Genomic DNA, 13,485 nt, shown 5'->3' on the forward strand with positions numbered 1-13,485 from the left:
GTACATTTTTAAACTAAAATATTCTACCCATCTTATTTTTTTTTTTAAATCAACCATTTGCTGAGATGACTTTGAGTTGGTCTTCTTGAAACTTTACAATCTCTTCCGTTTGCTTGGTCTATTTGCTGAGCATTCTTTTTATTGAATAACAATAACTATAATAGTAACGTGACGATAAGAAACTACAAGTGTAACTTGCATATATTAGCATTGTTTTTTTTTTATTGTTTGCAATTCCGTGGAGATTTTAGACTAAGGGTATTATGATGGTATACTTGCTCACAAAATTGGACTTTGAATAAAATGAATTTAGAAAAAGAGAACCTATTTAGCTACCTTTTCATTATGGTTTTTCAAGAGACGTATATCCGATGACAAAGCACATGCTTATCTAGGGTAAGATTTTTAGATAAATAAATTAAAATCAGAAGTCAGTTTTCTATGCTTCAATTGAATGGGGTCCATAAATATGATGCAAGATGAAATAAATACTTGAATAAATAGGTTAAATAGCAAATAAACGAGTCGTTCCTCTCAAGCTCCGGTATTTGTTGAATTTTACCATAAGCTCTCTATATATCCAGATAGGGAAAAACAAGAAAGTGAACTAATGGTAAGCAGTAAATTTTTCATTTTGCTTACAGATAAATTACAGAAGGTCAGTAGCTGTATGTTTGAATATATCCAATGGAAAAGCTATACGTAAAAGATTAGATTGAAATTTTATCAAAACTCTATCCTGAAAAAGTCACACTATTAAAAAGTCTTGCACGTTTTTACACAATACTTCAGACTTCAGAGTCACCAATTGTTGATAAATATTCTTCAGCTTGCGGTGGTCTATTTGAATCTTTTAAATTAGTTCTCATTTCTTCGAAATTCAGTAAATTAGGGTATGCTTTATTTGTCTCTCTTAATTAATGGTCTGTAGCATAGATCTCTTCTCATGATTTTGAATACTTGCATAAGAAAAAAATTATGATGTCAATAATGAAGTTTTAAGTCAAACAATGTAGCAATTACGATTTATTTGACTTGAAACTTTCTAGATCATTTGAACATCATGAGAGAGGACATTAACTTCTTCGATCCCACTTTAATTAGTTGTGTCAAAGACTAAAGATTAATTGATACACTTTACAAAAATACTTAACTCCCGTTAGTCCTTTTTATCGTTTACTTTACCTGAATGAATTTGATATAAAATCATCAGTAGTTTCTTTTAAAAATCTAGAAGGTATTTTTACTAGGTGAAATAACTTATATAGGCGACTCATGCATCTAGTTTACAGTCGATGTAGCTTACTGTATCACGGTGTATAGATAATGTATTTGTTCCGTATAGCTATACGGCCAAACATCTAGTTTGCAGCCCGTGTAGGCCATTATATCATTGGTGAATAGATAATGTATTTGTTCTGTATAGTTTTAATTTGTTACTTAATTAGCTATTCTATCTAAGCACCTCATGGCCTCCACCCTATACATATGTATAAGCATTATATATTCAGTGTATAATAATGTATAATTGTCAGTAGGCACACATTTATGCATGGATATACAATATACATATACGTCTATTCATGAATAGACACAGCAAGATACCATCACATTTTCACACATCCTCTGTCACACCACCACCACAAAACCACCATAACAGTCGGTTATTTCAACGTAATAATACAAACACCATATCAATAAAAATAAAAAGAAGAGGGAATAAAAGAAGGTGGTCCGACAATATAGTGATTAATATTGAATTTTCAACTTAACAGCACTAAAATTCAATTTCTCAATAACATTAACCATTGTTCTTGATATCTGCTTCGTGGATTTAGAATTTCAAATCAAGGTTTTACAATTTTATGTGGATATCTCGATCAACTCTTTAAGTTCTAACCCGCCAAGTCAAGACATAATATCAGATCAACACTAATATCACACTCTAGACTAAGTTTTCTAGCTCAACCATTATAAGAAAGCTTAATTTTCAGATCTAAGTTTTGTATTCACAAATGAGTCTTCCAAGAAAAAAAAAAAAAGAAAGGAAAAGAAAAAGGGAACGTGAACAAAGGAGATGAAAGATGAAGAAATTAAGAACGTCACTAAGAAGTGACAATTGTAATTAATTTGATTTAAGAGAAAAAAGAGAAACAATGTGGGAGAGAAAAGAATGATGTGAAGAAAAGAAAACGCATGGAGAAGGGAAAAAGGTGGGAACAGAAAAAAGCTGTCAAATAGGCTGAAGTGTAAGAACAAGGTTAAATCGGGTAAGAAAATGGAGATTAGGCCAAAATTAGTAAACTAGACACCTGACTAGTAGATGTAGATAACTACCTCATTATTTAATATATAATCATGGTATTATTTTATACTATATTCGATGTGGGATAACAATTATGAAATTAGCTAATTACATTATAAAATAGTCAAATGACAAAATTGTCTTATTTCAAAGCTTTTCCCCCAAAGTCTTATATATATTACAATCCGTAGTTATATTGTGTTTTTAATTTACCGCTCATAGCTATATTGTAGTTACCCTCTAGACGATGATCTTTTTCTCGAAGAAGTCCTAGACGACGACGATCAACTTTGTCGCGTCATCAACAACATAAACACCACGCCTCCATTGAAGAAGACCTAGACGATGGTGTATTTGAGTGTATTTGTCGAGCTGAGTGTATTTTGCTCAATTTTCATAGGAACTTTTACATCTCTGGTTGGAATCACTAGTTTCTTCTCCTTCTTGTATCTCAGATCTAAATGTATTTTATTTCTTGTATCTCTAGATCTGAGTGTATTTGTCATTTTTTGAGTGTAAATATAAGATATATGTATTTGGCTAATTGTATTTTGAGCAAACTAAATTTATTTGACTGTATGTGTTGTTTGAATAATCTATATCTGTATTTGGCTGATCGTATTTTAAAAATTGTCTATTTGAATACACCCGAATACACGCAAAACTGTATATTTGGATACACACAAAATAGCTATAATATAGCTATGAAATGTAATTAAAAAAAATAAAATAACTACAGTTAGTTAGAAGTCTAGAAACTATAGCTATTTATGTAAGTTACCCTATATATAATATGAAATTTAAATAATAACAAACTTATTTAATATATATATTTTCTTTCTAGATGTTTGGGTTCATATGTGTGTGTATATATATACAGAGATACAGAGAGAAAGAGAGAGAGTTTGTTATTATTTAAATTTTATATTATATTTTGAGTATAACTTTTCCCCTCCTCAATATCATTTCTTTTGCAAATTAAACGACCTCTTAATATATATATATATATATATATATATTTGGTTCATACCAAACTCTTCAACTAATTAAGTTTTAATAACTATACCGACTTCCACGATCACGAAACATCGTAGAACACATTGTCCAGCTTTAATATTTACAACTACTTAGTGAAGAGAAAGAGGAAAGAAAGAAAGAAATAGAGGCTCCACGTTTTGACACTTTAGAAGGGAAGAATGGTCGACATCAGAAAGTATTCAAATTAACTGAATTTATTTCTTTTTCTCCATTCCTTCTCCTTTTAGTTTTTGCTTAATTTTTATTTGAGAGAAATGACAAAGCGTCAATTACTTTATGAAACACATGTTTTAACCATTAATACTAAGAAAAAGCCTTTAGAGAAAGAAAATAAATAAAGCAGGCAACATTAGAGGTTTACATTATTAAATTTTTATAGTAGTATTTTTCCTCTTTTTCACTAGTGTTTTTTATTTAATTATGTCTCTGATTCGTATATTGATCCAAATGAGTTTTTCTTATTTAACTTGGAATATCTACCACAATCTTTTTAACAAAAAATGTTTAACAGAATTTAAGAGAGTCATGAAAAGATGGTAAAATTAATCATGAAAACACTCCTGATTAGTAAATATTGTTTGATATAGGAATTATGACATGCCATTTAATCACAGTTTAGTTTTTATCAGAATAGCGTGAACCGTTGGCAAATCCATTATATTAATTTAAACATATAGTAAGAGAGAGTGTTGTGTTCCTACTATTGGACAGGGGCTAATCCAACATTATGATAACTTATAATTTATGTGCAAAAATTAATTTACGATAAGTAGTAGATATGAACCCATAAAATTATAATGAATTTGTACTAAAAACCTTAAAAATTGAATTAACCCGTCTTGCTACCGGAAATATTGAAAGAGAGGCTTCAAAAGGGGGAGGGGGTGTGGGGGGTGGGGTAAGAGGAGGATAAAATATTTTCGACAACCATACATTTGAAAACGAGTATCGCAGCCATTTTCTTTTTTTTTGGCTTCGCATGATAAAGTACTTGAACAGCCAGCCGATTTTTCATCATTCAAATGAGACTAAAGTAATGTGGCCAAAATGAACAAAAACCTGAAAGTAAAGCCTCTTTTTTTGTTTTGTTTTTGAACAAAGCTTCTTATGGGAAAAACTGAGAAAAGGACCAAAATCATCCTTAATGTTTGGGTTTGGATCAAAATCATACATATTCTTTCACATGGAGCACTAATAGTACATTATGTTTGCATAAGTGGTGCACTTTTAGTCAAACTCCCAAATAAATTTAACGGAAAAGAACAAAAATGCCCCTGAATTTTTAGAAAAGGTATAAAAATACCCTTTATTCATCTATTTTGCTAAAACTACCCCTCAATTCAACTTTTTGGCTCATTTATTCCCCTTGACTAACGGACAACACTAATTTTTTTTTAAAATTAAATTGCACATGACATTTTATTACTGAAAAATTGATTTATTCTTTTAAAAAGAAATCTGAAACCTTGGAATTTTTTTAAATTTGAATTTTTTTTAAATTTGGAAAACTTTTTTTTAACGAGTAAAACCTTGACTAACGGACAACACTAATTTTTTTTCTTTTCAAAATGTGAAAAATTGGATTTTTATAAAAATCTGAAAAAATTAAATTTTTTATGGAAAAACTGTGTTTAAAAAAAAAACAGAAAACTATCTTTTTTTTTTTAAATCTAAAAGAAAATCATGGAGTATTAGTTTTGCACATTTTACTTAAAAAAACAATCAGTTTTTCAGATTTAAAAATTGAATTTTCTAAAAAAAAAATGGGGTTTCCACCCGTTAAAAAAAGTTTTCCAAACTTAAAAAAATTCCACATGTTTTAATGAAAATCCAATTCTGTTTTTATATATATATATATATATATATATAAAAGGCTTGCTACATTTGTTTTTTTAAAGAAACGGATGTTGAAAAATTATTTTTCCTTATTCTACAAATAACGAGTTTTCAGATTTCTTTTTAAAAGAATAAATCAATTTTTCAGTAATAAAATGTCATGTGCAAATTTTTTTATTATTATTTTTTAAAAAAATTAGTGTTGTCCGTTAGTTAAGGGGAATAAATGAGCTAAAAAGTTGAATTGAGGGGTAGTTTTAGCAAAATAGATGAATAAAGGGTATTTTTATACCTTTTCTAAAAGTTCAGGGGCATTTTTGTTCTTTTCCGTTAAATTTATTTGGGAGTTTGACTAAAAGTGCACCACTTATGCAAACATAATGTACTATTAGTGCTCCATGTGAAAGAATATGTATGATTTTGATCCAAACCCAAACATTATGGATGATTTTGGCCCTTTTCTCGAAAAAAACTCCATTATCGCCCATTGGGTATCTTTACGTGAATCACAGGTTAAGCCATTCGATTCAGACATTGCAAAAGGGAAAAAAAATCAATTAAAGCAAATACAAATTGTAAATTTTATATACAGAAAGTGCACTATTAAATCATTTAAAAAAATAATTATAATTAGGTATTTCCTCTGTCCCAATTTATGTGTAACAATTTGGATTTCAAAAGCCAAATCTGTTAATTTTGATTGTATATGCGGACACAGAATCTTCAAGTTTTTTTGACATAAAATTTACATATTTGAAAACTACATGAAAAATACTATAAGTCACAATAATTGGCAATTCAAAATATTTAAAAGACATATGAAAAATTTATGATCAAATAAAAACTTATTTGAATCACAAAATCCGAAATGTGCCACATAATCGAGACGGAGGGAGTAATATCGATCTATAATAAGTAGGATTTGTAAACATGGAAAATAACTTGTATATTACAAATTAAATTGATAATAGGGATAATAGCAAGCACTTTGGGTCCATCGATTATTAGTAATTCCAATTTTGGTCCTTCTTATATAGTATGACTTAGCACATTTAACCTTCAACAAGTTAAAACAAGTGCATTTGGTCCATTTCTGTAGGAAATATATTATGTTTGGTTTATTTTTAGAAGTAGAATACACTCAATTATGGAGTAATGTCACAAGCTTAACATAACACATATGTAACTAAATGGTGGAATAATTAATAATCATGAAAGTTTATGAATATTTATTAGTCAAGGGATCAAAAGTGTATATTTCAGTAATTAAAGGTTAAATATGCTCAGACAAATAGAACGACAACTAAAATATAAAACTATGTTTACACTGTCGACATACATAAAAGTTAAATCAAAGTAATTATTTTTACCTTTTGTTCAGTCAATTTCTTTTCTCTTAGCCCCACGATATGATCTTGATCTGCAATGAGGAGAATATTAGAAAGTCAACACAAAAAATGTGATTTATATTTCTCAATTGTTTACTCGTGAATAGCCCCACCTCATTCAACCTTTGACCAATAAACCAAAACCAAAGAACGAATATTTCCAATCATATTAAAATATTATGATTTCTCTTGACTTTACCTCGTCTTTATTCTTCTTCTTCTTTAGCTTTCTCCATTCAAACTTCACACATATATTAGCCGTTTTCTCTTACCACCTTTTATATGTATATATATATACTCATTTAATTCTTGTTATTCATAAACACTTAGGTTCTTGTTTTTTGGTTAGAAGAATTTGCTAAGTAGGAAAAAAAAAATGGAAGAAGTAGAGATACCTCAATATTTCTTGTGTCCTATATCACTTATGATCATGAAAGATCCGGTAACGACGGTGACCGGAATAACGTATGACAGGGAGAATATCGAGATGTGGTTGTTAACGGCGGAGGAAGAGTCGGCGACGTGTCCAGTGACAAAGCAGAAATTGCCTAGAGACATTGAGTTATTGACACCAAATCATATGCTCAGGCGACTTATTCAAGGTTGGTGCATTGCCAATGCAAGTTATGGGATTGACAGAATTCCAACTCCTAAATATCCTTTGGACAAATCCCATATGCTTCGACTAGTTCGTCAGGTAAATGAGTTTAAATTCTGTGCATTGACATTATATATAGTACTATATTTTTATAACATCAGATTAAGTCACCTTTAGTAACAATAATTGTTTATGACCGGTGTCAAGGATTTTTTGCCATCAGGTTGAACCACCCAGGATAAGTTATATTACTGATAGTGTATGTATATGTAAAAAAATCTTTACAGTTGTCAACATATATAAGTTAAATTCATATTGGTTAGTAACAAGTATGATCTATGATTTGATAACCTAAATATAGATTAATCAACCTAGTATAACATGTGGAATATAATTAAACTGATTTTGTAGAAAATTTTCGTACTGACGGTACTGTATATGACCTACACCCCAGGTGAATAATGATCAGCTTCGTGTTGAAGCATTGAAGAAAATTGATGCTTTTGTGATTGAGAATGGGAAGAACAGGAAGTGCTTGGAGGAAGTTGGTGCAATTAAGGCAATGATTTCTGTTATAGTGAAAAGTTATAAGGAAAGAAAACTAATCACCGGCCTTGAAGAAGCTTTGAGAATTTTCCACCGTGTTTGGAGCCCAACAACTGAAAATAAACAAATCGTCAAGGAAAACCATGACCTAGTTGAAGCTATTTTATGGATTTTGAGAAGTGAAATGACCAAAAATAAAGTTGTTATCAAGACTCACGCGATGATGGTGTTGAAAAACGTGATAGAGGTCTTGAGTTCAAATCATCAATCGGGACTACACCCCGAATTTTTTCAAGAAATGGTGAATATTTTACGAAAAGAAAGCAAACATCACATCTCTCAACAAGCAACAAAAGCAGCTTTGCAAGTGCTAATAGATGCTTGTCAATGGGGAAGAAACAAGCAAAAGATAGTGGAATCGGGAGCCATATTCGAGCTAATAGAGCTCGAATTATGTAACCCAGAAGAAAGGCTTTCGGAATTGGTACTTTGCGTTTTGGCTCATTTATGTACTTGTGCTGATGGGAGGGCGGAATTCTTAAAACATGCAGCTGGAATTGCTGTTGTTACTAAAAGGATACTAAGGGTTTCATCAGCTTTAGATGATTGTGCAATTCAAATTCTTGGATCAATTGCTAAGTGTTCAGCTACAAAAGAAGTGTTAATGGAGATGTTGAGAGTTGGAGCTGTGTCAAAGCTTTGCATGGTGATTCAAGCAGATTGTGAAGATTATTTAAAGAAGAAAGCTATGGAGATCTTGAGGACACATTCTTATGCTTGGGGTAATTCTCCATGTATACAAGTTTGTCTCTTGACTTGATATCCTGGACGATAGAGCTAGCCCTATATTCCTAAATTAATGTTTTATTCTTTTCTTTTCTTAACGATACATGTATAAATACAACAACATTATATTGTATCCCCTTTACTTTTCAAAAGAGAAAAAACTCTAGCGAAGATCCTAGAAACACCATATAGAAGTTATGAAGACTATTACAAATGGCGTCTTAATTAATATGTGATTGTCTCTCTTTAGTTTATTTATTTCTTTATTTATTGTGTCTACTTGCAAGAAGTTGACGTTGAAGACTAGAGGAGTAATTCAGTAATAAAGGATGGTGAGGAGGAGTTAGTTGTTACAAAGTGGTTAGGTGCACGTGGTTCTGTAAGTTCACAAGTACCAGCTATTGTATAGTTTTAGTTTTTTACAAAAAATGTAATCTCTCCTTTCTGAGTTCTTCTCTCTTCTTCTTTCTTCTAGATCTTTAATCTCTTCTTCTCAATTGATCAATTTAACCGAGTCGCATGTTGAGTTTCTGTATCAATGTCATATATTAGGGCGATAAAGGACATGTATGATGGGGTCAAGACCTGCATGAATAGTGGGAGGAGACTTGAAACTTTTCCCAGTCGAGATGGAGTTGTACCAGTATCTGCTCTTGGTCTGTTTCTATTTTCCTTGGTGATGGATGTACTGACGCAACATATTCAACGTGATGTGCCATGGTATATATTTGCATACGACATAGTATTGATTGCTGAGACTTGCAATGGAGTTAACACTAAGTTAGAAGTTTGGAGACAAACCCTGTAGTCCAAAGGGTTCCGGTTGAACAGGACCAAAACCGAATATTTGGGGTGTAAGTCAACGATCCAACACATGCGACTGGTATAGAAGTGAGGCTTGATACACAGATCATCCCCAAGAGATAAAGTTTCAAGTAGCTTGGGTCTTTAATTCAAGGAAATGGGGAGATCGACGATGATGTCACACATCGTATTGGTGCGGGGTGGATGAAATCACCACAAAAAAAATTAGTTGTGGAGGTTGAAAGTTGCAATTCGCGGAGGTTTTTAGCATTCGCTAGTTGCTAGAAGAGGCTAAAACCTCCACGAATTGCAACTTTTGACCTCCGCAAATTACCTATTTTTTTTTGTAGTGAATGGAGGCTCACCTCCGGAGTCTTGTATGATAAAAAGGTACCGCAAAAACTTAAAAGTAAGTTCTACAAAGTGTGGTTAGACCGTGTATGGGGCGGTGTGTTGGCCAGTTAAGGATTCTCATGTTCAAAAGATGCAAGTTTTGGAAATGGGGATGTTCAGATGGATGCATTGGCATACTAGGAGATATAAGATTAGGAATGAAGATACCCAGTAAAAGGTGGAAGTGGCCTTCGTGGAGGATAAGATTAGAGAAGCGAGACTGAGATGGTTTGAGCATGTGAGAAAAGATTCACAGATGCCCCAATGAGGAGGTGTGATAGATTGGATTTGGTGGCTATGCGGAGAGGTAGAAGTAGGCTAAAGAAGTATTGGGGGGAGGTGATTAGACAGGACATGACACATCTTCAGCTTACCGAGAGGACATGACCTTATATAGAAGGGTATGTAGGTCTCAGATTAGGGTAGAAGGTTAGCATATAGTTGAGTGAGGTATCTCTTTTCGGCGACGTATTCTTGGTAGTGGTCTAGAGAGTCGTATCTGTTGTAGTTTATTACTCCCTCCGTCCCAATTAAGTGTCTTAGTTTGATTTGATACGAAATTTAAGAAATAAAGGGAGACTTTAGAATGTTGTGACCTTAAATTAAAGATGTGTAAAGTAGCAAAAAGTTATTTAAATCTTATGGCTATAAAATTGCCATGTAGGATGTTTGAATTTTCAACTTACTAAATATAGAAGGAGACACTCTTTTTGGGACAGAACAGAAAAAAAAAAAATAGGACACTTAAATTGGGATGGAGGGAGTAGTATTCTTGTAGTTTCTTGCCCTTTGATTACTGTTACCGCTTGTTGTTTATTGTGTTTTGATTATCACGCTTTGATTGTTGCCACTTTTCCTTTTTATAAATACTCTGTGCTACGTTCCTTATTTGTTGTCATGTTTTCTTCACTACCGTATTTCCTTTTTCGTAACTGCTTTGACTTGTTGCACTTGAGCCGAGTGTGGAAACAACCTCTCTACCTCCATTAGGTAGGGGTAAGGCTTGCGTATATTCTACCCTCCCAGACTCCACTTGCATGTGGGATTACACTGGATATGTTGCTGTTGTTTGCATGTTGAGTTTTTGAAGTTCCTCAGCTAAATTTTGCTTAGTTAATTTGGTACCAGAGAAGCGATTGTGAGACAAGTTGTTATTGTGTGATATTCTGATGAATTCACCATTGGCAAATCTCCGATCTGCACGACCATGACAGGAAATGAAGTGACGTTGCTAGACCACAATCATTTGCTATATCTCCCAGCATCAGATGCTCCAGGACTAGTTTTAGTACTGATCAAACTCACTACCCAGATAATAATGTTATGTAGAGTAGATCAATCGAACCGACTTATTTGGGTAAACACACGCTTGGATTGGTGAAAAAAACTTGCGTAGAAAGCACGTACAAGGAAACCTAGCAACGCAGTGGGAGAGAAGTGTAATGCAATGTGTTATCATGGATTGGAAACAGAGTCTCGAGTGAGCTAATGCCTGGCATTATGTATGCCTCAAGTGTTGAGCAAGTATAGAGTGATTTCAAAGAGAGATTCGATAGATCCAATTTGTCGAGGCTCTACCATCTTTGAAAATAAAAATTGAAAAATGAAAGATCTATGGGATAAATTAGATGTATTGTTATTCTTACCTTCTTGTGATTGTAAGGAATCTAGACAAGAACTAGAACATCTAGGTCAACAACGATTGATAAAAATATTTATGGAATTAAATAGAAGTTACAACAGCTAAGAAGCAACGTATTGCTGAGAGGGCCAGTTGTCACAGTGAATGAGGCCTATGTAACGGTGACACAGGAAGAAAGCCAAAGGTAATGTTAGGTGTTGTTGACACCAATAGAGAGAGCTCGGAGCCAAAATGGGTTTTTTTTTGCATACATTTAACAAAAATGGTATGCTTTTTTTTTTATAGACCTAAATGGGCAGTTCGTGATACAATCCACGAAATAGGCGATTTTTTTTTTTTAATTTTGTGAATTAAATGAAGAAATTGATTTATTATTTTTTTTTCTTTGCATTTTGTGTATCAATTCACGAAATGCCTTATTTTTTTTTTATTTTTTATTTCCTGAATAAAAAAGAAAGTAATTTGTATTTTATTTTTTTTGCATTTCGTGACACAAATCACGAAATACGTTTTTTTTTTTTTTTTTTTTTTTTGCAATTCATGAAATAAATGAAAGAAACAATTTTTTTTTAGGCATTTCGTTGCATGATTCACGAAATGGCCCTTTTTTTTTTTTTTTTTTTTTTTTTGCATTTCGTGTAGCAATTCACGAAATGCCTTTTTTTTTTTTTAAATTTCCTGAATAAAGTAGTTTGTATTTTTTTTTTTTGCATTTCGTGACACAAATCACGAAATAGGTTTTTTTTTTTTTTTTTTTTTGCAATTCATGAAATAAATGAAAGAAACATTTTTTTTTTTTGGCATTTCGTGTATCAATTCACGAAATAGCCTTTTTTTTTTTTTTTTTTGCATTTCGTGACACAATTCACGAAATAGCCTCTTTTTTTTTTTTTTTTAATTTCGTGAATATTAATTAACTTAATTATTTTTTGTATTTGTTGAATAAAAAAAAAATAGGAAATTATAATTTTTTTTTTGCATTTCGTGTATTAAAAAACGAAATAGGATAATTTTTTTTTTATTTCGTTCATATAAAAAGGAAATTGGAATATATATATATATTTGCATTTCGTGTATTAATGAACGAAATAGGTTTATTTTTTTTTAATTTATTTTTTTTGTATTTCGTGTATGAGCCGTTGACTATTCTATCAGGGAAGACTTGAGATTTTAGACTTAAGAAAACTGGATTGAACTATGAATGTTGTTCATTTAAGAGAAAACTATTAGTATAAAATAATAGGCTATCCAGTCTTTAAGAGTAAATGAAGCTACAAGCTACAGCAAACAAGTATGACCAAAATACAACTGCTAAAGAAGCTGATATTACTAACAATTAGGAACCTAAATGAGGTGTTTTATTTCCAATAGTACCATGCTAGTGTGAAAAAAAAAAACTGAACATTATTACCTATAGCTAGCGCATGAATTTCATGCGATAAATGTGTTTGGACTAACACCCAGTAACGGGCGTCAAAATGCACAGTAATTCATATAGCTCATGAAATTCATGCGCTATATCCTCTCATTCTTAAAACCCTAGGAGCAACACTTCTCCTACATGGTACCTCACCTCCTTTTAAAGACAAACCTCTATTAAAGACAAACTTTTGAGGTCTCTCACCCGAAAATTCACCCTTTTACATAGAATTTCACAAGAAAATTCAAAATTCGTTGTATATTAAAGTCATTGTCAGCTTGGTTTGTTTTTAAAATAGAAGATATTTAACCCATTTAAAAACAACCTCAAATCTTATTCCGTCTTTCTTAATCTATATCTATATATTATTAAAAAGAGGATAGTTTGCCATAGGATTTTGACAAGTGTCGGCATAGGATCATGACATGTGGTAGTTTTAGGACAAGAAATAATTAATTAGTTATTAATTATTGTTTTTAATTTAGAAATAAAATTAATTAATGGTATACATCTATACATTCTATTTTAAATTGGTAACAAAAATTTGCCAGATCAAGACTTTTCCACGTTCAAGTTTTAAGAATTTGTAATTCATTTCTTCTAAATTTTACTTGAGAAAAATGAAAAATGAAGGGGAAAAAGAAAAGAAAAAAGTGAAGGTGGTTTACAAAGGAAATAAGAAAGAAAGAAAGTGGGCAACAAAGATGGAACCGGTGCCACACAATTTTA

General features: G+C 31.7%; 1 protein-coding gene across 1 annotated transcript; it reads left to right on the top strand.

The window, feature by feature from the left end:
* Nucleotides 1-6,868: 6,868 nt before the first annotated feature.
* On the top strand, nt 6,869-8,733 carry LOC132629395 (E3 ubiquitin-protein ligase PUB23-like). The gene is made up of 2 exons (XM_060345059.1): nt 6,869-7,264; nt 7,620-8,733. The coding sequence occupies exons 1-2, from the start codon at nt 6,944-6,946 to the stop codon at nt 8,529-8,531; spliced, it is 1,233 nt and encodes a 410-aa protein (XP_060201042.1). The 5' UTR covers nt 6,869-6,943; the 3' UTR covers nt 8,532-8,733.
* Nucleotides 8,734-13,485: the final 4,752 nt, after the last annotated feature.

Source organism: Lycium barbarum, chromosome 2 (genome assembly GCF_019175385.1).
Source record: "Lycium barbarum isolate Lr01 chromosome 2, ASM1917538v2, whole genome shotgun sequence".
NCBI lineage: Eukaryota > Viridiplantae > Streptophyta > Magnoliopsida > Solanales > Solanaceae > Lycium > Lycium barbarum.

Coding starts and splice junctions, on each gene's coding strand:
- LOC132629395 (XM_060345059.1), top strand. CDS start 6,944: ATGGAAGAAGTAGAGATACCTCAATATTTCTTGTGTCCTATATCACTT. Junction 7,265..7,619: donor TGCTTCGACTAGTTCGTCAG/GTAAATGAGTTT, acceptor CCTACACCCCAG/GTGAATAATGATCAGCTTCG.